Source organism: Pinus tabuliformis, chromosome 5_2, assembly GCF_031772625.1.
Source record: "Pinus tabuliformis cultivar Carrire ecotype Pingquan chromosome 5_2, CPIR1, whole genome shotgun sequence".
NCBI classification, from domain to species: Eukaryota; Viridiplantae; Streptophyta; class Pinopsida; order Pinales; family Pinaceae; genus Pinus; species Pinus tabuliformis.
Genome location: NC_142306.1, coordinates 350,157,161 through 350,175,912, shown reverse-complemented (window position 1 = coordinate 350,175,912; position 18,752 = coordinate 350,157,161). Strand labels below are relative to the sequence as shown.

The 18,752-nt window shown below is 33.6% G+C and overlaps 1 protein-coding gene across 1 annotated transcript; it reads left to right on the top strand.

The window, feature by feature from the left end:
• The first annotated feature begins 2,223 nt into the window (after positions 1–2,223).
• LOC149158921 (uncharacterized) lies at positions 2,224–3,255 on the top strand. The gene is made up of 3 exons (XM_089433412.1): positions 2,224–2,683; positions 2,777–2,811; positions 2,900–3,255. Exons 1-3 carry the CDS (start codon positions 2,497–2,499, stop codon positions 3,020–3,022), a joined length of 345 nt encoding a protein of 114 aa, XP_089289538.1. The 5' UTR covers positions 2,224–2,496; the 3' UTR covers positions 3,023–3,255.
• Positions 3,256–18,752: the final 15,497 nt, after the last annotated feature.

Genomic DNA, 18,752 nt, shown 5'->3' with positions numbered 1-18,752 from the left:
CAAGATCATACTCTCCAAATAAATAAATATTGTCGATAGACCATCAACTTCAAATAAATTATTAAGAAAATGATCATCAATAATGTTAGTCACAACTATCTTTGATAATGTTTAGCCAATGGTTATGATGATAACAAAATGGATCATTGATCATTGATCATGGTTATGTGATGGGTTTCGGGTTCTTATTTATGTGACAATGGTTACCTATTATTTATTCAATAATTGTAGTATGTTTTCTTATAGTTATGATTACAATCTTCACGTGCTCTTTTATAGTTATAACTATTAAGAGAATGGAAATTTTTTTAATTTTTTTAAAAGTTTAAGCTTGATATTTATTAATATTATAATTTTAATTGTTCAATAAATTTATTAAATATTATTTTTAATAACAGTTTAATAATAAATAATGTTGTTGTAACTATAATTTTTTTAAATAACTATATAACTTTTAAAAATTACGATTAATTTTTAATATATATATATATAATTAATTTATGGTTTTTAAAAATTTATTAATCTTAAATTTGCCCAGGAAGAGTATTTTTTTATTTTGAAACTTTTATATTTATATTTTATTTTACATCTAATACCATTTATTAATATTAAATCTACTTTACAATAATATGAACAAATTAATTTAATTAGTTCCACACTAATATGTTTATTTTAAAAATTATATATATATATATATATATATTTATTTATTTATTTTATAGTTTTCTTTACCGCGAGCGTATTAGCTATAAATATGCTTGCCTCGTGTGTAGATTTAAGATTTAAGGATGAATGTCTTCCTAAAATTACGTGACTTTGAAAAGGTGACCTCAACCATGATCTAAAAGGGAATAATATTTTTTTTTGTTCTGGGGTGTGGTTAAAATTATCTTTTTGTTTTTAAAATAATTGAATTTTTTTTAATCGGGTTGGTTCGTTGCAATTTAATTTTATATTTAAACTATAAAATATTTTTAAAACAAATCTATTTTCTTAAAAACCAGTGTACATTTATTTTTAATCTAGCTTTATCCAGTGTTAAAAAAGAATGCGAACTTTTTTCAATTTTTGCATTTAAAAGGAGATTTGCACCTCTAGAGGCTTGTTTTTCTAATCTCAAATTTAGTTCAAAAAATATATTTTAACTCTGATATAAATTTACATAATTTATATATATGAAATACTTATTCATTTTTACTTGGATAAATTTACCTCACACAAAAGCATTTTAACTATCATATCAATTTACTTAATTGAGAGGCGCTCTCAAGCCCAATATGCAAGAGGTGTTGTAATGTCTTGTCTTGTAAACATTTTGACTATGTCCAAATAAAATAAAATAAAAGTAACCCTGTGTTCCAATAAATCAATTGTGTTGGGTAGTATAGGTAAATTTGAAATAAAAATAAAAATAACTCCAAACGTAGAGAGAGATCAAATGTCTTGAGATTCAAATATCTTGAGATGCAAAAAGATTTGATCCAGTTTGAAGCTAAGATGGATCTAAGCTGGTTTATATATTTGAAATATGAATTACTTTTTACTTTAAAATTTACCTTATACAAACATGTTTCTAATGTCAATTTATGCCAATATGCTTCGCTGCAAGGTAGCATATTAATATTATGACCATTAGGCATCTGTACATATTGTAATACAGCTTCTATACATACGACATATTGTGAATAATTGTGAATTATGGGCTATATATAGCTTCTAATAGGGACTCACCCCACCTTTTCAAAAAAAAAAATTATGTAAATTTTGCAAACAACATAGGGAATGAGTTGTTGGTAAGTTTCATAGTTGGATGAGTTTGTTGTCATAATGTGAAGCGAGGAATAATTTACTGACAAATAATTTCATTTCATTACTATAGGTTACTGTAACCCACAACGACATAATACATTAAAAATAACATATATAAAAAAAACTCATATATATATATATATATATATATATATATATATATATATATATATAGATATACCCATTAATCCTAAACCCCAAATCAAATCTTTGCTCATAATTGTGAATCTCTAGCAATATATTTATTTGTCACGTAAGTGGGTACAAGTTCGAAGTAGATCTGATTAATGGTATTTTGGTACTAATACCACAGTGGTTTTTGCCAAACTGCGAGGGTCCGTGCGATCCTTCACGAGGTAATGGGACTACAACCCGCCCTAGAATTTATGGCCACATGTACACGACTTCATATCACTTGAGCTCTGATATTAATACAATTGGCAACTATCCCACCTCTTGCTCTTGCTGCGACATGTGTTATGCGTCTGGTTTGTCAATCTGTTAGTGCTATCCGACGGTGATAATGGCTCCGGGATTATCCATCTACCTAACTCTTTGTTTCCCGCCGGTATACTACTCATTTATGTTTTGTGGTGGAGGGTTTTGCTGCTCTGATACTCGTTTGCTCCTAGTTTCTCTGTAGGTTTCTTAGCTTGGCCTCCAAACCTTGTGGGTCTGTATATTCGAATGCCGCAGGGAGGTAGTTCTGAACCCTTATTATCTGCGGAAAAAGTTTCTGACTTGAATCATCCTCTATTTGAATCGAGGGTTGTTTCGATGCTTGGGGTTAATGCATTTCATTGCTGGCCAAGTTGGGTGCTCGACTCTTCAGGCTCTAACAGGATTGGCAGTTATCTTCCTTGGCATGAACCAGGTAATTTCTCTTTTAAGTTGTTAGTCTATCCAGTCATTACAGGTTTCCTCCTACCCTAAGCATTTCTAACCCTATAGTGGTTTTTTCATGCAGTTGGAAGACCCACAGATATGGCTTGCAAAACTCAGGTAAGGGTTTATTCCTATGCTTCCTGATTGATGCTGGCATAATTCCAGTCCATCATCCCTGTAATAACATTTTCCCGTGGTTTTGCAGATATGTCGCGCTTTAAATAGAAAAGGGCATGAGGTTAATTATGATGGGCTTGATGACGAGGTCTACTCACAACTCTGCGACTGGTATAGGTTGGAGCTCACTCTCATGGCCTTTAATGGTTGAACTGATGCGGTTTAGGGAACTCGCTCATGTGCAATTACATGCAATATAATGTTATTTATATTGCAGCTGATGTATTTTGTAGCAAAAGTTAATAGGAATCCATAGGCTGTAATGTCGGTTCTTGGTGTAATTAATCCCTTCCTTTTTGTAACTGTTTGGGAGAGACTGGGAAAGGTCTCTCGGCTCTTAATTTATCTGTTGGACAAGATTATGATATTTATTAAGTTATGAACTCCTGGGTGTTGATATATTTTCACAGTCGTGTATATATATATATATATATATATATATATATAACTAATTTGTTTTGGAATGTATCTGTTAGGTGAACAAGTATGTTATTAATAGCTTGCAGATAGATTATGTTTTCTGCGTGAAACTTCTCTGTTTCAGCGATTTTGGTTGTCATACTTCCTCGGGAGGGTTTCACTGTTGACAAATTGTTTTGCCCTACTTCCTTATGATTTGGTCTTTAATTTAGTAGTAATCTCAACTTTTAATAGACTTCCATCAATTGTAAAAGAGGGTTTAGTCCTATTCTTATATGACTGCTTCTTTTGCTCTTATTAAGTTCACAGAAAAGATAAATAGGTTAGTATGAAGACAGTCCTTTAGTTAATATGAGAAGGAATATGCACATATTTTGCTTGTTTCGAATTTAATAGCTATGAACTTTCATTAAGGATTTGTTTACTATACTGTTTGATCGCATGTAAAACTCTGGATAGGGAAGGTAGAGTACAAGACATTTCATACTTGCTGTAAGTAGACATTTTTGAACACTAAATTCGTAATTTCTTTTGCACATGACTGCCTGTGTTATTTCAATAATACTACTGAACATGATTGTAAATTATATTAATGCATCTGGGTCAAGAGATATGACTGTTCACTAATGCATCTTAAAATCTTTTAATATGACTAGTTTTCCAATGTATCTTTATCAATCTGGAAGACTGCTAATGCATATTTATCACTGAATCTAAATATTTAATCATACTCTTAGATAATCTACCACTAATTACTACCATATTATAAATATAGACTATAATACTTATTTGTTCCAGACTTATAAATGGGTTCACCCAACTTTCTGGAAAGTCTCTCCTCCCGGCCTCGAACTTGGTGATTACGTCGCAGCTCCCCCCGAGCACTTTCTTCGTTTTACTTCTAGTTTTTATCCAGTTGCAGTCAATGCCCTGGGCCTCAGGACTCAATGGTCCAACCTCAACTCTTGCACTCAGATGACTGATCATCAAATCACTTCCCACTGGTTTTCTCCCTTTTTCCCCTTTTTCCCCTCTTTTGGGGCAGAGGTCTAACTGTTTCTTTTAATTAAGACAAATAGTTATATTATATTAACCAAAATATGGTAATCATTGTTATCTGGCTTTCTGGCCTCAATCAATATCCTGATGTAAGAAAATAAATACAGTAAATCATAAAATCAGTTTAATAACCATAGTAAATCTGGGCCTAGGGTGTTACAGTTATGAATAATATAGTTTAAGAAGTGGCGATCAAGCATACCTTAATTAAAATTCCAACACGAATTCTCCTAAAGGAACTTTATGCTCTTTTTTCTTTTCTAAATTCTGTCCACACCTTATTCAATATTTGTGATTTTGTTAAAAATTCTAATTGAGCCATCATATTAAATATTATTATTTCTTTTTCATTAATTAGCCTAGTACATAATCATCTACCTTTTATATCTATATTTTATGTCTAGTACCATTTATTAATTTTAAATGTACTTTACAATAATATGAACAAACATGATAATATGAATAGACATGATCATGTATTGGGCATAATATGAACGAAACTTTTTTAGTGTGAAAAGAGATTTCATTCCTCTTGACCCTTGTTCGAAGTCTTTTTTAGAGTGAAAAGAGATTTGATTCATCTCGGCTCTTGGTAGATATGGAGTTAGATGGATCTATCCTATGTTAGTTTTTAGCAAGACACTAACAAAATATATTAACTATAAGAAATTTTTTATTTTCACTCGATATTTTCAGTCCATTGCAAGCCTATCACATTCTATTTATCTTTGGCCTCCGCTCATCTCAACCCTCTCTGCGGGGAGTGCAGTAGGGAAAGTCTACTTATAGAAAAGCATTTATCCATCACCCCAGTGTTTTTCGTCCACAACATACATTTTTAGTCTTCGTCGATTGTTAATTTTATCTTTTGGAAAGAGAAAAACCTCACATTTTTTGGCTAGCAATTTCTTTCTAGGGAGCTAAGAGCCCTCTCTTCTTATATCTCGACATCCTTCCTCTCAGGTTTTCCACCCTTCCTTTTCTCTTGGGATTTCCAGTTACCCTCTCCCCTGGTTCAGTTTCAATTCTTTAACTCGTCGAGTTATTGGGTTTTGTTTCTATGGTGTTTCATCTCTCTTTCCCTTAGTATGATTTGATTTCTACGAGAGTGAGCTTCTCAAGAATATGGGAGGCTACACTTCTCTGAACTCCTCTAGTCTCTATAGGGTCACACCTCTTTGATCTCTCCTTTGAGCCTTTACCTTCAATATGTTCCACGCTCTGGGATGTTGTTACATTATTCACATCACTCTCATCTCTCCCCTATCTAGCTCCTGATAACTCTCTCCTCTTCTTCACGTATGGCTTCTCTCCTTATGTAGAAAGCATGCCCCATTAGTGATCTCATGTTCACCATGGGACAATGTATTATCAAGAGCATGGGGATCAAGGATGTACAAGGCCTCGGCTCAGAGTTAAAGTTTTGGCAATATGGTTTCAAAATCTCACTCCCCCTCCAATCCAAGCGCAACTCACTTGGGATGAGAAGGAGATTACCAACTAGCAGCACCTTCTCTTGGCCACGGAAGTTCTGGTTGATGTCCTTCAATCCAAGCACAAATCCCTCAGGATGAGAGGGATATTACCAACCAACGACACCTTCTCTTGGTCACAAAACTTCTAGATAATGTGGTTGATTAGGTTCTTGACGCAGGATATTGATGGGTCTCTTGAATAAGAAAAACATATGGCCCATCTAACCACTCATGTGCACATAAAGGGTACATTAAACCTTCATTTTTTCACTTAATAACATTTTCCTAACTCACTGTATTCTTAGGAGTTTTAGAAGATTTTTCATGCTTTATGTACCTAATATGATTATTGTACATGATATTAAGAGGTTTTGCACAAATTTTGAGATCCAGTCAGATATATTTGTGGGACCTACTCCTTGCTACAGAAGACTTCCAACTCATTTGGCCAAGGCTAATAAATACTCCTTCCTGCGACTGTGTAGTGACCTAGGAGAAATGATCTAGTTTTTTAGGGATTTTGGAGGGAAAGAAATCTTCTCCTAAACGAGGATGCACCATACCCATTTTGTGTAAATAGAGGGCTCGAATATCCTAGTAAAACAAAGTATGAGCAAGAGGATAACAATGTAGAGCATTAGTATAAGTTTAGTACAGTTCTGTAACTTTTGTTACATAAAAGCATTTTTTTATTAATGGAAATGATCTCTAGCTTTAATTCTTAATTTGCTTCTCCTTCAGGGTTCTGAGCTTCCTTGGGTTAGAGCCCACTCCAGGTACTTAATACCACTTATGTACCATTACTATTTATTCATTTGTTCATTTTTGTAGTTTATTTCTAAATATTTCTTTTGGGCATGGTTACCTACATTATTTATGAATAATATTTCTTTACAAAGCATCTGAGCATTAGATTGTTGGAAAATCATAAAGATAGGAATATTTTCTCTCGTTGATAATTAATTTTGATTTCCTTGAGTTATTATTATCTTTCTTATGTTCTTCTTTTATCTTAGTTCATCAAGCAATTACCAAAACCAAAACACGAATATGAAGGACACCAGATGTAGGCGCACAGGCAGGTAAAAACCCCTATATAGGGGAAAACCCAATCAAGAACTTTTCCTTTAGCAATTCAAATGAGATAAACAAAGACCCTATACCAAAATACCTTCCTCCTCCAATTCATCTCTTTCTTCTGATAGATGATCTCTTCCAAAGTTACCAAGTGTCAGCATCTCAAATGCATCTTCAACGCTTCAATGCAGCGTCACAACTTCGAACTTGATGTAGCTTCATAGCTTCAATGCAGATTCATAGATTCGACCTTGATGTAGCTTCACAACTTCGATGCATCTTCACAACTTTGATGCGTCTTCACAGCTTCGATGCAACTTGAGAATTTCGTTGCACGTGGGAGAGAGAGAGAGAGACCCAAAAACTTTGATTTCGACTTCCTTCTTGAAATTCCCACTTTTTTCTCCTAACTATTGCAATTCGAACTTGTGTGAGATGTGCCACCAATTGGGTCAAGTTTCTCCAATATATAGTGAGATTGTGAGGTCGAATTACCTTGTTGAGGTCGAATTATCCTTTCTTGAAGCCGACTTGGTGGAGGAGACCTAATTGGTCTATTTTACAATTAAATAAATTTATTCTTTGACAAATAAATCCCAAGAAGGGTTATCTACAATATGACATGGACAAGGACACTTGACATAAACCCTAGAAGCCTTCAATGGAGGCTTTGACCTAAAAACAATTGATCCAAGCATGAAACTCGTGCTTTAGTAAGTCAATTTATTTATTAATAAAATTTCTTTTTCTTTCTTTTGATAAATACATTTCATTATGACTCATGTACAATTATGACGACCAACACTAGTTTCATTCTTCAACACTCCCTCTTAACTAGGGAGGTATTCATAATCAACTATATCTATAGAGGTGCATGAAAGATCTCCAAAATGAACTACAAAGAGTTCTAGGACACTCAATGTTGTGGACAAGATTCCTAAACAGGGAAATCTATCTGGGTGGGACTAAGAGGGACTAAATCTTTCATCCAACCTAGGTACCATTAGCCTTACTAACTAACCATCAACCCAGGGATCTAGGTGTGTATCCAAGGTCCGAGCTCCAAGACCAATGCCACCCTCCCTCTTCAGGATCTAGAAATCAACACATAGGCTGAATCGATGTCCTCCCAAACATCTGACATTAAATGCTTCATCTCTCCCTAATAAACTAGATATATGCATTTGTCCAAGCATTCTTACCGAGTGTTCACCCTTCTTTATTGAGAGATTTACCAGTTCAAACAAAAACCCCAATCAATAGTAAACTTTCAAATATACATATATAAGTAAACACATACCTTCGGGGTCCTCAATCATCCTATTGCCACTTATATTAATTTATTCATATGCAACTAGATAGAAGCTTTTCTTCTTTCGTTTCTTCCGCAGCATCAAGACATCCTCAATACATTGTAGTACTTTCATTCATTCTCCAATTTTTTCTTCAAGGTATCATCACTATCGTAATATGCCATCCCTCTTGATTAGGGAGATGTACTCTTTTCTACTAACCATGCCCCCTCTTAATTTGGAAAGATCAACATCGGAGAACCTATCATGGCTTCATTCCTTTTTACAACATAAAGGTTAACTTGATCATCTTCATGCTCATCGTTATCATCTTCAACTAATGAATATCTTGAAGATTATTCACCTGCAAATCTTCAACTAATGAATATCTTGAAGATTATTCACCTGCAAATCTTCAACAGAAAGTACAACCAAATACATATACAGAGGCATGAAGTTAACTATATCAAAGTTATGTCAATATAATGGAAGCATCAAAATAATCAAATACTTTAGACATCAAATACCTAAACTTAGTTAGGTTTATAATCAACAAAAGTTACATACTCAACTTCTAGACTACATCATCAAAATTTAAAGCAATTCAATCAAGATATCAGTCTCATTATATCTATGGCCTCAATAATATTTTCAAAGATAAATGACAGAATATACCATGATTTATTGCAAACCCTAGATTCCATCTTTGAGACACAAATCCTTTGATATCAGTAGTTAGTAACAATCCTACCATGCATCTAAGGCTTCAACAATGTTAGACTCTACTAGGGCTTGTTGCAAACCATATATTTTACTACCAAAACTAAATCATATCAGAAAAAAAAATGTCATCATATACTAGAATATCAATCTCCTTTAGGGATTTATTAAAAACCCTAGAGTTCACAAGCACGAGAATCAATAATTAGGCTAGCATACTCACATATTCATGTATTAACATTTCTCATCAATGTCTACTAGGTAAACCAAAGACACAAGCATCAAAGTTAGAAATACAACAAATTTTCTCTAGGCTAGGGTTTTGATCATACACCTAGAGATTCATTCCTAAGACCTCATTTTAGCTAGTACAAGGGTTTTTCTTATAAACCCTAATTTACCAAACCCATAAGATCTAGGGTTTCAATACATAAATGAGAAATTTACAGCAAACCCTAAACGGCTAGGGTTTATATAACAATACCAAAACATCAAAAGAATAGGAATTCTAGATTTCATCGACAACCCTAAGTAGGCTAGGGTTTCAATATTAGCATCAACATACCCTTAGGTTAGGGTTTTACAGTGAACCTTTTTACAGTTCCATAAGAATGATAATATAATGAAGGTAGATTCAATCTAATGATTAATCAACCTAACAAGAATCCTTACAATTCAAACCCCTAGACATAACGATGTCAATAAGGTAAAGCATATTTAAAGAAAAGAATGATTGTACCTTTTGTATGAAGATAATTTTATAACAAAGCTTATAAGATAAGACATACCTCAAGTTGTTCCTTAACAAACCTTGTAGGACATCAATTCTTGAGGGACTTCCTTTGCAACATAACTTCTTCTATGCTTCAAATTTGTCCTTTGAAGTCTGCTTCATAACCATTGTGTATTCTACAATCTTTCCTACCACGAAAAACATAGAAAGTTATTATTGTGTATTATGCAATCTTGATGTGAGAAGGAAAGAAAACATGAAACTATGAACAACAAATAACATAATACTTATCTTTTGGTAAAATGGTGGAGGCTCCCTCTTAATCCAAACTTGAGGGAAACCTACAACTTATCAAGGTAAAAGGTTTTCTAACAAGACATGTTAGACCTACAAGTTCTAGAAATAAAAACATAAATGAAAACAATTCAAAACTTAAACAGAAGACTAAGGGGGATAAGAGAGAGAGAATTTAGTAGTATAAGTCCTTGTCTTCTGATTCTTTAGTCTTGATTTTCTTAGGTGGTGCTTCATCGACAATATTTTCTTGATTCCTATCTCTCCTTTTATTCCTTGATTCTCTGGACATTGATTTGAACCATCTTATGGCAATTGTAGCAATCAATCTTTGATAGGTCGACTTTCTTGTTTTGGTCCTTTAAACTTATTGAAGGCTCCCTTCTTCTTGTGATGAGCGGAATAATCATTTGAGATGTTCTTTTCTTCATCCTCCATTTTTTTGACTAACAATATTCTAGCTTCTTCTTGACTGCATGCATTCCACACTTTTTCGAACGTTGGAGTATCCTTCCAACTGTTGATTCCTGATGCAAATGCACTCCAAGATTTTGGTAGACCTAGAAGAGCAGTAATTACAAGCTCATTTTCTGGTACAATTTCATCTATTTCTTAAAGTTCATCTCTGATTCTAGATATCCTTATAAATAAGGATGCCACAGTATCATCTTGATAGTTCCTAGCTCATTCTTCAGGCTTGGTATTTGACCAATGTTCTTGATTGTGAATAATTTAGATAGAGCTTCATAAATTTCTTAAGGAGAATCTATGTTGGATATGTATGGAATGATATTTTCCTTTACTCCATCCACTATTAGGTTCATGGCCAAGATCTCGGTTTCTCTGAACTTTACTTTCTTTGCATCATCTGTATGCTTCTTTATTTTTCCTAGAACAAGATCCAAAACTTTGTTCTTTTTTAGGATGAGACCTATCCTCTTTTTCTGAGCCCTGTAGTTGGAGGCTCCTACTAGTTTGTTTTATCCCTCATTAAGTTATACATAGTTCTTGTAGATATTAGATTCTTCTTATGTATTAATTTTCCTTAATGACCTTCCTTCAATCTTCTTTTCTTCAGTAGATCTTCAGGCTGCCTTTTCCTTCTTCTTCACCTTAGCGCTGAAACCATGTTGGAAAATTGGAAAGGCAGAATGAATTTCTCTTGGTTATAATTACTTCTTATTTCCTTGAGTTATTATTATATTTCTTATGTTCTTCTTTTATCTTAGTTCATTAAGAAATTACCAAAACCAAAACACAAATATCAAGGACACTAGATGTAGGCGCACAGCCAGGGAAAAACCCCTATATAGGGGAAAACCCAGTCAAGGACTCTTCCTTCAATAATTCAAATTAGATAGACCAAAATACCTTCCTCCTCCACCAAGTCAGCTCTTCCTTCTGATAGATGATCTCTTCCAGAGTTACTAATTGTCATCTTCTAAAATGTAGCTTCAACGCTTCGATGCAGCTTCACAACTTTGAACTTGATGCAACTTCACAATTTTGACCTTGATGCAGCTTCACACCTTTGATGCAACTTCACAAATTTGACACATCTTCACAACTTCGATGCATCTTCACATCTCTGATGGTGTTTCCCTGCTTCAATGTAGCTTCATAATTTCGTTGCACATGAGAGAGAGAGAGAGTGACCCAAAAACTTCAATCCAACTTCCTTCAAATTTGCACTTTTTCTGCTTCCAACTATTGCAATTCGAACTTGTGTGAGGTGTGCTACCAAATGATTCGAGATGCTCCAAAATATAGTGAGTTTGTGAGGTTGAATTCCCTTGTTGAGGTTGACTTGTCCTTTCTTGAGGCCAACTTGGTGGAGGAGGCCTAATTGGTCTATTTTACAATAAAATAAATGTCTTCTTTGAAAAATAAATCCCAAGAAGGGTTCTTTACAATATGGCATGGATAAGGGCACTCGACATAAACCCTAGAAGCCTTCAATGGAGGATTTTACCTAAAACAAATTGACCCAAGCATGAAACTCATGCTTTAATAAGTAAATTTATTTAATAATAAATTTTCTTTTCTTTCTTTTGATAAATACATTTCATTATGACTCGTGCACAATTATGAAGATCAGCACCAGTAACATTCTTCAACACTACCTCTTAACTAGGGAGGTATTCATAATAACCTATAACTATAGAGGTACATGGAAGATCTCCATAATGAACTACGAAGAGTTCTAGCACACTCAGTGTTGTGGACTAGATTCCTGGCCAAGGTAATATATCTGGTTGAACTAAGAGGGACTAAAGATTTCAACCAGTCTAGGTACCATCAAGCTTACTAACGAACCATCAACCCAGGGATCTAGGTGTCTATCCAAGGCCAGAGCTCCAAGACCAATGCCACCCTCCCCCTTCGGGATCTAGACATCAACACATAGGTTGGCCTGATGTCCTCCCAAGTGTCCACCATTAAATGCTTCATCTCTCCCTAATAGACTAGATATATCCATTTGTCCAAGCATGCTTAACAAGTGTTCATCCTTCTTTATGGAGAGATTTACCAATTCTAACACAAACCCCAATCAACAGTAAACTTTTAAATATACATATATAAGTAAACACAAACCTTCGGGGTCCTCAATCATACTAATGCCACTTATATCAAGTTATTCATATGCAACTAGAAAAAATCTTTTATTATTTTGTTTCTTCAGTAGCATCAAGTCATCCTCAATACATTGTAGTACTTTCATTCATTCTCCAATTTCTTCTTCAAGGTATCATGACTACCATAATATGCCCTCCCTCTTGATTGGGGAGATGTACTCTTTTCTACTAACAATGCTCCCTTTTAATTTTGGGAGATAAACATCAGAGAACCTGTCATGGCTTCATTCCTTTTTACAACATAAAGGTTATCTTGATCATATTCATGCTCATCGTTTTCATCTTCAACTTATGAATATATTTAAGATTATGCACCTGCAAATCTTCAACAACAAGTACAACCAAATACATATATAGAGGCATGAAGTTAACTATATAAAATTTATGTCAATATAATTGAAGCATCAAAATAATAAAATACTTTAGACATCAAATACCTAAACTTAGTTAGGTTTATAATCAACAAAAGTTACATACTCAACTTCTAGACTACATCATCAAAACTTAAAGAAATTGAAACAAGATATCAGTCTCATTATATAGAGGGCCTCAATATTATTTTCAAATATAGATGACAAAATCTACCATGATTTATTGCAAACCCTAGGTTCCATCTTTGAGACACAAAGCCTTAGATATCAGTAGTTACTCGCAATCCTACCATGAATCTACGGTTTCAACAATGTTAGACTCTACTAGGGCTTGTTGCAAACCATATATTTTACTACCAAAACTAAATCATATTGGAAAATAATATCATCATATCCTAGAATATCAATCTCTACTAGGCCTTTGTTACAAACCCTAGAGTCCACAAACATGGGAAACAATAATTAGGTTAGAATACTCACATATTCATGTACTAACATTTCTTACCAATGTCTACTAGGTAAACCCAAGACACAAGCATCAAAGTTAGAAATACAACAAATTTTCTCTAGGCTAGGGTTTCGATCATACACCTAGAGATTCATTCCTAGGACCTCATTTTAGCTAGTACAAGGGTTTTGCTTATAAACCCTGAAGATCTAGGGTTTCAATACATGACTTAGACATTAATAGCAAACCCTAAAGGGCTAGGGTTTATATAGCAATACCAAAACATCAAAACAATAGGAATTCTATATTTCGTCAACAACCCTAAGTAGACTAGGGTTTCAATATTAGCATCAACATACCCTTAGGTTAGAGTTTTACAGCTAACCTTTTAAGGGTTCCATAAGAATGATAATATAATGAGGGTAGATTTAATCTAATGATTAATCACCCTAACAAGAATATTTATGATTCAAAACCATATACATAATGATCTCAGTAATGTAAAGAAAATTTAAAAAGAAGAATGACCATACCTTTTGTATGAAGATAACTTTATAACAGAGCTTATAGTCTAAGACATGCCTCGAGTTGTTCCTTAACAAACCTTTTAAGACATCAATTCTTGAGGGACTTCCTTTGCAATACAACTTCTTCCATTCTTCAAATTTGTCTTGTGAAGTCTCCTTCATAAACATTGTGTATTCTACAATCTTTCCTACCACGGAAAACATAGAAAGTTATTATTGTGTATTCCGCAATCTCGATGTGAGAAGGAAACCAAACATGAAACTATGAACAACAAAGAACAAAATACTTATATTTTGGTAAAATGGTGGAGGCTCCCTCTTAATCCAAATTTGAGGGAAACCTACAACTTTTCAAGATAAAAGGTGTTCTAACAAGACATGTTAAATCTACAAGTTATAGAAATCAAAACATAAAGGAAAAAAAATCAAAACTTAAACATGAGACTAAGGGGGCTAAGAGAGAGAGGACTTAGTAGTATAAGTCCTTGTATTTTGATTCTCCAGTCTTTCTATTCATAGGTGGTGCTTCATCGGAAATATTTTCTTGATCCCTATCTCTCCTTTTATTCCTTGGATTCTTTAGACATTGCTTTGAACCATCTTATGAAAATTGTAGCATTCAATATTTGATAGGTCTACTTTATTCTTTGGGATTTTGACCTTATTGAAGGTTCCCTTCTTTTGATGAGTAGAATAATCATTTGATATTTTCTTTTCTTCATCCTCGTTTTTGTTTACTAACAATATTCTATCTTCTTCTTGACTCCATGCATTCCACATTTGTTTGAATGTTGGAGTATCCTTCCAACTGTTGATTCCTGACGCAAATGCACTCCATTATTTTGGTAGACCTAGAAGAGCAGTAATTACGAGCTCATTATCTGGTACAATTTCATCTATTACTTGAATTTAATCTCTGATTATACATATCCTTAAAAATAAGTATGCCACAGTATCATCTTTCGTCATCTTGATAGTTTTTAATTCATTCTTGAGGCTTTCTATTTGACCAATGTTCTTGATTGTGAGTAATTTTTATAAAGCTTCATACATTCCATGAGTAGAATCTATGTTGTATATGTATGGAATGAGGTTTTATTTTACTCCATCCACTATTAGGTTCATGGCCAAGATCTTGGTTTCTTTGAACTTTACCTTCTTTAAATCATCTGTAGGATTCTTGATTTTTCTTGGAACAAGATCCAAAACTTTGTTCTTTTTTAGGATGACATCTATCCTATTTTTCTAGGCACTATAGTTTCAAGCTCTTTATAGTTTTTTTTCTCCATTCATTAAGTTAGACATAGTTACTGTATATAGTAGATTATTCTTATATATTCATTTTCCTTGATGACCTTCCTTCAATCTTTTGTTCTTCAATAGATCTTTAGGTTGCCTTTTTCCTTCTTCTTCACCTTAGCGTTGATACCATGTTGGAAAATAAAAAAGGCGTAAAGATTTTCTCTTGTTGATAATTACTTATAACTTCCTTGAGTTTTATTATCTTTCTTATATTCTTCTTTTATCTTAGTTCATCAGCCAATTAACAAAACCAAAACATGAAGATCAAGGACACTAGATGTAGGTGCATAGCCAGGGAATAATCCCTATATAGGGGAAAACACAGTCAAGAACTCTTCCTTCAATAAATAAAATGAGATAAACCAAGAACCTAGACCAAAATACCTTCCTCATCCACCAAGTCAGCTCTTCCTTCTGATAGATTATCTCTTCCAAAGTTACCAAGTGCCAACTTATCAAATGCAGATTCAACGCTTCAATGCAGCTTCACAACTTCGGACTTGATGAAGTGTCACAGCTTCGACCTTGATGCAGCTTCACATATTCGATGCAGCTTCGATGCAACTTCAAAATTTCGTTGCACCATAGAGAGAGAGAGACACCCAAAAACTTTGATTCCAACTTCCTTCTTGAAATTTGAACTTTTTTTGCTCCCAACTTGCAATTTGAACTTTTGTGAGATGTGCTACCAAATGAGTCAAGTTGCTCCAATATATAGTGAGTTTGTGAGTTTTAATTCCCTTGTTGAGGCCAACTTGTCCTTTCTTGAGGTGAAATTTGTGGCGGAGACCTAATTGGTCTATTTTACAATAAAATAAATTTCTTCTTTGACAAATAATTCCCAAGAAGGGTTCTTTACAATATGACATGGACAAGGACACTTGGCATAAACCCTAGAATCCTTCAATGGAGGCTTTGACCTAAAAACAATTGACCCAACCATGAAACTCATTCTTTAATAAGTCAATTTATTTAATAAAAAAATTATTTTTCTTTCTTTTGATAAATACATTTCATTATGACTCATGTACAATTATGAATACTGACACTAGCTACATTCTTCCACACTCCCTCTTAACTAGGGAGGTATTCATAATTACCTATATATATAGAGGTACATGGAATATCTTCAAAATGAACTACAAAGAGTTCTAGCACACTCAATGTTGTGGATTAGATTCCTGACCAAGGTAATCTATCTAGGTGGGAGTAAGAGGGACTAAATCTTTCATCCAGTCTAGGTACCATCAGGCTTACAAACTAACAAGCAACCTAGGGATCTAGGTGTGTATCCAAGGTTAGAGCTCCAATACCAATGCCACCCTCCCTCTTCAATATCTAGACATCAACACATAGTCTAGCTCAATGTCCTACCAAGCATCCGCCATTAAATGCTTTGTCTCTCCCTAATAAACTAGATATACCCATTTTTCCAAGCATGCTTACCAAGTGTTCATCCTTATTTATGGGGATATTTACCAGTTCAAACACAAACCACAATCAAAAGTAAACTTATTAATATACATATATAAGTAAACACAAACCTTTGAGGTCCTCAATCATCCTAATGCCACTTATATCAAGTTATTCATATGCAACTAGACATAAGCTTTTCTTATTTCGTTTCTTTAGCAACATCAAGACATCCACAATACATTGTATTACTTTCATTCATTCTCACATTTGTTCTTTAAGGTATCATGACTATAATAATATTCCCTCCCTCTTGATTGGGGAGATATACTCTTTTCTACTAACCATGCTCCCTCTTAATTTGGGAAGATCAACATCGGAGAACCTATCATGGCTTCATTCCTTTTTACAACATAAAGGTTATCTTGACCATCTTCATGCTTATCATTATCATCTTCAACTTATGAATACCTTGAAGATTGTGCACCTACAAATCTTCAACAACAAGTACAACCAAATACATATAAAGAGGCATGAAATTAACTATATCAAAGTTATGTCAATATAATTGAAGCATCAAAATAATCAAATACTTTAGACATCAAATACCTAAACTTAGTGAAGTGTTACATACTCAATTTCTAGACTACATCATCAAAACTTAAATCAATTCAATCAATATATCAGTCTCATTATATCTAGGGCCTCACTATTATTTTCAAAGATAGATGTCAGAATCTACCATGATTTATTTCAAACCCTAGATTCCATTTTAAGACACAAAGTCTTAGATATCGATAGTTAGTAAGAATCCTACCATGTATCTAAGGTTTCAACAATGTTAGACTCTACTAGGATTTGTTGCAAACCATAGATTTTACTATCAAACTAAATCATATCGTAAAACAATATCATCATATCCTAGAATATCAATATCTACTAGGGTATTGTTACAAACCCTAGAGTTCACAAATATGAGAATCAATAATTAGGTTAGCATACTCACATATTCATGTACTAAAATTTATCATCAATGTATACTAGGTAAACCCAAGACACAAGCATCAAAGTTTGAAATATAACAATTGTTCTCTAGGCTAGGGTTTCGATCATAGACCTAGAGATTCATTCTTAGGGCCTCATTTTAGCTAGTACAAGGGTTTTGCTTATAAACCCTAATTTACCAAACCCTAAACATCTAGGGTTTCAATACATAACTTAGACATTAATAGCAAACCCTAAAGGGCTAGTGTTTATATAACAATACCAAAACATCAAAAGAATAGGAATTCTAGATTTCATCAACAACCCTAAGTAGACTAGGGTTTCAATATTAGCATTGACATACCCTTAGGTTAGGGTTTTATAGTGAACCTTTTTAGGGTTCCACAAGAATGATAATATAATGAGGGTAGATTCAATCTAATGATTAATCACCCTAACAAGAATCTTTACGATTCAAAACCCTAGACATAACGATGTCAGTAATGTAAAGAAAATTTAAAAAGAAGAATGACCGTACCTTTTGTATGAAGATAAATTTATAACAAAGATTATAGTCTAAGACATACCTCGAGTTGTTCCTTAACAAACCTTGTAAGACATAAATTCTTGAGGGACTTCCTTTGCAACAAAACTTCCATGCTTTAAATTTGTCCTTTGAAGTCTCCTTCATAACCATTGTGTATTCTACAATATTTCCTACCACAGAAAACAAAGAAAGTTATTATTGTGTATTCTGCAATCTTGATGTGAGAAGGAAACTAAACATGAAACTATGAACAACAAAGAACAGAATACTTATCTTTTGGTAAAATTGTGGAGGCTCCAACTTAATCCAAACTTGAGGGAAACCTACAACTTATCAAGATAAAAGGTGTTCTAACAAGACATGTTAGACCTACAAGTTCTAGGAACCAAAACATAAAGGAAAAAAATTCAATACTTCATAGAAGACTAAGGGGGATAAGAGAGAGAGGAATTAGTAGTATAAGTCCTTGTCTTTTGATTCTTCAATATTGCTCTTATTAAGTGGTGCTTCATTGGAAATATTTTCTTGATCCATATCTCTCCTTTTATTCCTTGGATTCTATGGACATTGATTTGAACCATCT

Excerpts from the sequence above, each read along its gene's own strand:
- LOC149158921 (XM_089433412.1), top strand. The coding sequence starts at position 2,497 with ATGCCGCAGGGAGGTAGTTCTGAACCCTTATTATCTGCGGAAAAAGTT. Across the intron at positions 2,684-2,776 it reads TCTTCCTTGGCATGAACCAG|TTGGAAGACCCACAGATATG; the intron begins GTAATTTCTCTT and ends TTTTTCATGCAG. Across the intron at positions 2,812-2,899 it reads ATATGGCTTGCAAAACTCAG|ATATGTCGCGCTTTAAATAG; the intron begins GTAAGGGTTTAT and ends GTGGTTTTGCAG.